The sequence below is a fragment of the Durio zibethinus genome, chromosome 16, assembly GCF_047325235.1.
Source record: "Durio zibethinus cultivar Kanyao isolate XHJ-2024 chromosome 16, ASM4732523v1, whole genome shotgun sequence".
Taxonomy (NCBI): domain Eukaryota; kingdom Viridiplantae; phylum Streptophyta; class Magnoliopsida; order Malvales; family Malvaceae; genus Durio; species Durio zibethinus.
In genome coordinates this window covers 18,931,301-18,939,348 of record NC_143177.1, presented here as the reverse complement: position 1 = coordinate 18,939,348, position 8,048 = coordinate 18,931,301, and the positions used below count along the sequence as shown (strand labels likewise).

The 8,048-nt window shown below is 34.2% G+C and overlaps 1 protein-coding gene across 4 annotated transcripts; it reads left to right on the top strand.

Annotated features, from left to right (window-relative positions):
- Positions 1-251: 251 nt before the first annotated feature.
- LOC111293850 (diacylglycerol kinase 5-like) lies at positions 252-7,830 on the top strand. 4 transcript variants are annotated; one of them, XM_022886865.2, is made up of 13 exons: positions 252-409; positions 1,032-1,235; positions 1,307-1,429; positions 1,532-1,660; positions 2,074-2,159; positions 3,314-3,437; positions 3,800-3,848; positions 4,526-4,608; positions 5,669-5,736; positions 6,142-6,222; positions 6,654-6,741; positions 6,864-6,980; positions 7,254-7,830. In XM_022886865.2, the coding sequence occupies exons 2-13, from the start codon at positions 1,044-1,046 to the stop codon at positions 7,581-7,583; spliced, it is 1,470 nt and encodes a 489-aa protein (XP_022742600.1). In that variant the 5' UTR covers positions 252-409; positions 1,032-1,043; the 3' UTR covers positions 7,584-7,830. The 4 variants fall into 4 exon arrangements, with proteins under 4 accessions (XP_022742600.1, XP_022742634.1, XP_022742609.1 ...); XM_022886874.2 differs by having other exon boundaries at positions 273-409; positions 1,029-1,235; XM_022886881.2 differs by having other exon boundaries at positions 379-576.
- Positions 7,831-8,048: the final 218 nt, after the last annotated feature.

The window sequence follows — 8,048 nt, the reverse complement described above, 5'->3', positions numbered from 1 at the left end:
AGAACGTATTATCGGCCTTTTAGTTCAACGAATCATAAAGGGTGCAGCTGCTCGGCTCCATTAACAGGATAATATAACAATGGAAAAAGCCTTAAAAAAAAAATCCCAAACGATTGGTTTCCATAACGTAAACATTTATTGACGTTGGTCTTGTGCTCTTTATTTTTTATCAAATAATTTCGGAAATAAGTTCTCAAAAGGCAACCATATGATCTCTTTTATAAAATAAAAAAATAGTAATAATAAATACCTATACAGAACAAGTCAACTCTGTCCTTCTACATCTCGTCTTTAAACGTTTCATACAAATTTCAGAACCCGAGTTAACGAACTGTAAAAAAGCTTTATTAATTCAACAAAAACAGAGAAAGATAGTTCGAAACCAGATCTCTTCAGATTCATTTACCAGGTACCTCATAAATCTCTCTTTTTCAATCAAATTTCATCCCGTAATCGCAAGCAATCGAATCTCCTTTTAATTTCTACTATTTGGTTGGTGTTCTTATTCACATTCTCCAACACCCACCGAGAAAGCTTCTCTTAGCGAAGCTTTCTGCTCAACAGTTTCTAAATACGGTTGAGTAAAATTTTCTTCTCTTTTTCTTTTTGCTTGCAATGGATGCCTTTTTGTGCATTTTTCGTGTTTGTTAAAATTCCTGAATTCGAATGTTATAACATAAACTTATTTTCTTTTATTTTTTGGACTTGTGACTTAGAGAGAGTTGACTTGGCTAGAAACTTTCTTTCTGATTGGAACCTTTTCCCTTCTAATCATTTAAGTACTGATAAGTCGCTCACCCTGTTATTTACTGGTATAATCAATCTCATCGTTATTGTTGTTCAGCGAATGAGCTTCTGGAAATCCGTAATGCAGGGGCTTTATATAAGAGATCACATAATTCTATGATTTTAATCTCTTCATGGTTCACCATGGTGGAAAATTTAAATTCTATGTTATTTATATTTTAAATATTTTGTTTTTAATTCTGTTGTACCTTGATTTTGACAATCATTGATAATTTGGTAAGCAGTTGGGCCCGACAATGGCAGAATCTAACTCGGACTTGTTGAAGGAATTCTGCATCCCTACATATATATTTAATGATGAAACAAAGATCTCTGATGTTCCTGATGCGCCTAAATTTCCAGTACTAGTTTTTATCAACTCCAAAAGTGGCGGTCAGTTGGGTGGGGATCTTCTTAAAACATATAAAAGTATCCTCAATGAACATCAGGTACGTTTAGTCTTTCACGATTAATATTCGGATATTTGCTTTGGGGTTTATCTCTGTGTAACTAATTTCAGGTATTTGATGTGGGGGAAGAGGCCCCTGATAAGGTGCTTCACAGAGTTTACATGAGACTAGAAAAGTTGAAACAAGAAAAAGATGAATTTGCCTCTAAGATTCATGAGAGATTAAGAATAATTGTAAGTTGAGCCTCAGATAACAAGGAGCAGCAGTGCAGTTATTATTATTATTATTATTATTAATTTGTTTATTTTGCTTCTCACGAGTAGCTTGTTCTTTAGGTTGCTGGTGGTGATGGGACAGCTGGCTGGCTTCTGGGGGTTGTTTGTGATCTTAAATTGCCACATCCACCTCCAGTTGCGACAGTTCCTTTGGGAACTGGAAACAATCTGCCGTTTTCATTTGGCTGGGTGAGTATCTGCTTGCTCTTATTAGTTGTAATCAAGTATCGAATGATAGTTAAAACTGTAATGATATGTTTTCTTACATAGAGCAATCTAGGACAATTAATAAGTGGTCATGCTGTCATTTTTTGGGCACAACATGCTTTTAATTGGCTTGGTAGTATTTGAATTTTCTATACTCCGGTTTTGTTTCTTGTTGTCTTTTTTAATGTGGAGCAGAGGTAAGTTCACACTCTCAGTCAAACAAAATATTCAGAGCCCTTGCTTTCAGTAAAATTTGTAATGTTTGCTGAAAGTTCTTCTAATTCTTGATTGGCACTAGGCAATAGGAATCTGCTGGAAGTCTTTATATCATGAATAATCTCCTTAAATTTATGAGTATTCAGTGCTGGTCTAACTTGCAGTTTTCTAAATTACAGGGAAAGAAGAATCCTGGGACTGATCGTAATTCTGTGTTATCATTCTTGGAACAAGTAATGAAAGCGAAGGAAATGAAAATTGACAAGTAATGTAGTTGAAATGACTCGCTCTCTCTCTCTCTCTCTCTCACTCACACAGACACACACAAAGACACATGCTTGATACGAATTGTAGTTGTAAAATCTGGAACTCCCTGATCTGGCATAGTGCTGATGATAGCCAAAGTGTGGTTTGCATATCCAATTTCAGTTAAATGGGACTTTGCCTCCTTTAAGTGATGAACCTTTAGTGATGCGATATGCTCCCATCTCCGCTACCTGGTTATCATGTAAATTGTTGTGTACATTATTTAGACACATGTAAAACACTTGTCAATCCTTTGATCATGTATTAATAGCTATCAAGCATGCAGTAGGGAACAATTATGATCTATTAATTCTCAATCCTTTCTGTGTAACTTTATAAATGGAAGTTCGGGCAAAATTAAATGTGTAACATTTTTGACATATAAATCTTCTGGGAAAGATGTAGTATATAAAAAAAGAGTTCAGTGCTGTATAGCTACATCATTGAGAGAACTTTTTTTTCTTTTTATTTTCTTGGTTGATTCTTTCCATCATTTTCACTAGTATTCAATTTTAAGGAGGACAGAATTAAAAAAGATACAGATCAAATTAAATATATTAAGATTTAGCATAGCAAAATAAGGCAGACTAAACAATACTTCTTTAAACTCACCCAATCAAAAAGCCTTCAATTCTTACAAGAGAATAGAAGAGATCATACTTTCATACAATAACTTTTTTGATATAAGGAAAAAAATGAAGAAAGGAAAATAAGGCAGACTAAACAATACTTCTTTCAACTCACCCAATCAAAAAGCCTTCAATTCTTACAAGAGAATAGAAGAGATCATACTTTCATACAATATCTAAAATTGAATTATATGTAATGATCAATAAATTCGGTTTAATTCTCTATCCATATGTGCCAAAAAACGAAGCATTTTTGCATACCATGCTGCTTAACTCTCAAAGTCCAATTTATAACTACATTACTGCATTATTCTTTTTTCTTGTCACTTGTGTTTTTTAGTCTCTTTATGGATATAATGTTTCATTTTGGAAAAGTATTCTCATACCAACATACATCTAAATTTCTTTTTTCAATTAAACCACAGGGTTGACTAATATAAAGAACTTTAATATAGTTACTGATATATGCATTTTTGTGGTTCAGTTGGCATATTCTCATGAGGATGAGAGCTCCAAAGGAAGGTTCCTGTGATCCTATTGCACCTCTTGAGCTACCACATTCTTTACATGCATTTGGTCGTGTCTCTTCAACAGATGAATTGAACATGGTAAAACATTCTACCATTGCCTTCTGTGACTTCTTAGAAACATTTCTCTGTCTTACTCTCTGTTTTTTGCAATCAAGAAACTGTATGCTTTTTAAAAGCTTAAGGCTATCTCTTGTAACTTGCAAGTAAAAACTTCCAATACCCTTTTATGACTTTGAATGGTTCTTAATTTTCTTTGCTCTTCATACCATATGAATATTTTCAGTAGCACATAATCCTTCCTGAAACTTTTGGTCTAACTTCCAGTTTACATTCTCTACCTGATTCTTGAGATTTATGAAAGAAATCCAATAGGTGTATAGAATCATTATACCATAGTTGGTATTATTTTCCATTCTTATTTGAAAGGTTTTGCTCCTCAGGAGGGTTACCATACATTTCGTGGGGGATTCTGGAATTACTTCAGCATGGGTAAGAGTACTTTCTCCGGACAAGTATTCAAACTGTTATGTTGATAACATAAAGCTATCTTTATCTTCTTACAGAGTGTCTTATAACTGTGGATGCCTTTAAAATGCATCTGTTTTTGTAATGATGCTTTAAAGTGCAAATTGATTATAATTTCTGACATAATAAATTAACACAGTTTTTTATTCCTTTTACTTTCCGTTGCCTAATAGAAATTAAACAATTCTAGTAAAGAATATATGATTGAACAAAAACTTTATGAAATGATAGGTTTCTTTATGCGTCCAGTTCCATTTTACATCTGGTTGAACTATCGTTTTGAAATTCCAAGAAACTAGTTTTTGAGTCCTTTTGTTTCTTTTGCAAAGGTTATCTTTACTGTCTTACTATCTCCTCCATTTCTCCTTTTTGGGTCCACTTGTTAGGCTAAACAAGAGGAAGTTACCCTCCTCTTCATGTAATTGAAAGGCAGGATCTGATCACTAGTCCTGGTGCAACCACCAAAAGACTTTACCTGCTAAGCTAGTGGACACTTACATTACTGTCTTACAATCCAATGTAAATGACAGATTTATTTACTCTCACCTTCTAGTTAGTGTCTGGTTTATTTAGATTTCTTTCTAACATGACAAGATGACGACCGGTTACCCTCATTACTATTGTTGTAATGTTGTCTATAGGAATGGATGCTCAAGTATCTTATGCTTTTCACATTGAGCGAAAGTTGCATCCAGAAAAATTTAAGAACCAGTTGGTTAATCAGGTATAGTTCTGCATGGTGTCATCTGCCTTTTTTTTTTTTTATGAGATGGGCACATGCAGTCAAACCATCACAGTTTTCCTTTTTCAAGGATGTTACATGATTGACTGCTAGCATATACTTTCATTGTAGACTTATTCTCTTTCAGCTTTAAGGAAAATCATTTTCAAGAACAATCTTTTTCGAGAATTAATTATGTTACCATCCATACCTGAGAAACTGGTTAGTAAGTTTTTCAACTTACTTAACATTTACTAAGAAATTAAAGGGATTAGAAACCATACATGACACCAGCTAGATTGGTGGTCTTGTATATTGCATATGGACAATTTCATTGGAGAAGGGTGTGAGCAAATCCAAATGGTAGAAGATGCTGCTGAATTAATAATTAATTACATCTTTAGTTGCATTGTTTTGTTAAGAAACTAATGCACATTGTAGGTGTGGCATTTATCTGCTGTCCAAACTGGGACGGTAAACTTATGGGTGAGGTCCTACTTATTGAGTCGATTTGTAATCTAACTTTCTTACTTATTAGAGTGGGAACTAAATTCAAATGTGAGACACTTTGTTCAACACTTCCATGTGAAGTGTTTAAGAAAGATATTTGAAGCTGATTAATGCATTAAATTTGAAATTACTCTGGCAGGCTGCCAAAATGGAGCTCTTGAGTTTCCATTTGTAGAGTTGGTTTACCTGGATTTGAACTACTTGAGTGTCTATTATAACACGTCAACAGCACTTATTTTTTTTTTTTTTTTTTTGCATTTGATACTCAACAGTTTCAATCTTCTTCATAAAAGTGGCTTTTATGAACTCCTCCACAATGATTTTTAATTATCTTTCTTGGTGATTGAATACACATTTATGTGCTGTATAATGACATAACGTGTTGTATAATGACATACTTTTATTTATGGAATATGTACATGTTTGTAGGTGTGTGTTTCTATGCATAGATATGTATATTATCTGGATCTTGCTTGTCTTTGAGGAATATTCTCCCTTAGGAAGATATGCTGGTTAATCATTTTTTCATGTTCCCCAACTTTCTTTCCAACAGAGCACTCGTGCAAAGTTTGGTTGTACACAAGGGTGGTTTGCCGCATCTGTTTTTCATCCTTCTTCGAAGTAAGTGTGGTTGCTTTTTATCTTTGATACATAATAGTAACTTTTTTTTCAAATCATAGGCTTACGTTCAAGTTTCATGCATTTTCCTTTCATTGAAGCATGGCTTATTTTCTCCAATTAATTGTTGATAATGGAAAATAAAATATAAATTGAAAAAAAAAAACAGGAAGCGTGAAGGTGTAATATGAAAAGTATTGAAATGTTTCATGTTGTACTACCACTTGTAGTGTGAAAATGGAATTTTAGCCTTTTATTTTGAGATAAATTGTGGCACAATGTGTAGAGAAATCTCTTTTATTCTCCCAGGTACTTACAGTAGGCTGTATAAAGTAGAAAATCTCTCACCAAATAATTTCAGCTTCTTTTCTTAGTAAATTGAAAATTGTATATGATCTTAAACTACAGGAATGTTGCCCAGCTTGCAAAAGTGAAAATCATGAAGAAATATGGTCAATGTCAATGGCAAGACCTCCAAATACCTAACAGGTAATTCGCATTTTGTCTTATGGAGGTTACTGGCTTTAGACCATTTTTATTTTTCATATGTAAAAGAGACAGTTGTTTGCAAAAATTGGCCATGCTATATTGTAAAATTTCTAATTTTAACCCCAAAATTTCTGGGATAGCTTCATCAACATTATAGACACATCAACGTGGCTCTCTTTGTTGTTTGTGCAACATAGTGTTGTCTCTTTCTTCAATCTTCCTAAGTTTCATGTCCTTATTCTTGTTAATTAGATGATTCATGCTTTTTAACAATGAAAATGTTGTTTAAAGAGTTTTTGTGAAGTAAAACAACTGCTGCTTATTTCATATTTTTCTACTTAATTTCGTAATATTGCTTTCACTGTTGTTAACGAAGGGTGCCTCTTATGTATTTCTGTTTTGTCCCCGGACCCCCTCCCCAATTTAAACAGCATAAGGTCAATCATATGTCTCAACTTGCCCAGCTTTTCTGGTGGTTTGAATCCTTGGGGAAAGCCAAACAGCAGAAAACAGCGTGATGTCAGTTTCTATATATTTCATTTGATGATTTGTTTTGTATTTGAATTTGGTTCTTTTTGGTTAAGAAGCATGAACTTGCTCAAAAAAATCTGATGAAATATTTCTCTGAATCAACTTTACAGAGAGACCTGACTCCACCTTTTGTAGATGATGGCCTTCTCGAAATTGTTGGTTTTAGAGATGCTTGGCATGGGCTCGTGTTGCTGGCTCCAAATGGACACGGAACTCGTCTGGCACAGGTAATAATCAAAGAAGGCATAATCCAGCAGTCAAACCCTCCATTTAGAGATGACAGCCCTACTTTAAATCCCTCTCTCCCCAAAACTAAGGAAAAATTTTATGAAAAAGAATTTATCGAATCAATGATTTTACTTCTCCCCTATATTTTCCTTCATTCCTACAAGGACAAGAAATTAGTTAAATTGATCAAAATGTTACATAAGATAAATCTCTTTATGTGTTTGGTTCAGTATTTCAGTATTTGTTATTATTTGTTATCTGATGGCAACTAGGCACCCCGAATCCGCTTTGAGTTTCATAAAGGTGCTGCTGACCATACATTTATGAGGATTGACGGGGAACCATGGAAGCAACCACTGCCAATTGATGATGATACTGTTGTGGTTGAAATTTCTCACCTTGGACAAGTCAACATGCTTGCTACCCAAAATTGCCGGTCTAAAAGTGTCTATGATCCTTCATCAACTAGTCATCACAATGGTGAGGAAGATGATGACAGTGATGAAGAGGACTCCAGAAATGAGGCACATGTGTTTAGGAAATTTGGTGCAGCAGCCACCTTCAGAATCCCTGATGAGGTTGATATTTCTCAACTTAGTTAAACATTTAATATTTCACTCATCCTGTGTGAGTGTGATTGTCGGGGTTTCAGTAATAATTTGGGTTCAACAAAGGCTGCCGTTCATGTATAAATTGTTATCATCTTAAACCAGATGATGCCATCATAATGATGCCATTATCGGGGGGAAATTCTCGTCTTACAAGATTATTGCTAACGGTATTGGCTGGTTAATTTTGCGGTGGCTCTAACCCATGAGCAGTGAAAATGTTTATCATTATTTGATATCAGTATCAAAGTGTCAATGCACCAAAAATTTAACGAATGACATGCATTACAATGTATATGACACTGATAATAATATTTGAGTTAACATGATACACTATTTGAAAGGCTTGCATTGGAACAATGAGGATTCCTAGATAAATAGACAAAACAGAGTGAACCTCCTTAACATTTACACAATCTCATGTACGGATTGTACTGAAAGAAGTCAAGAGATGGGACA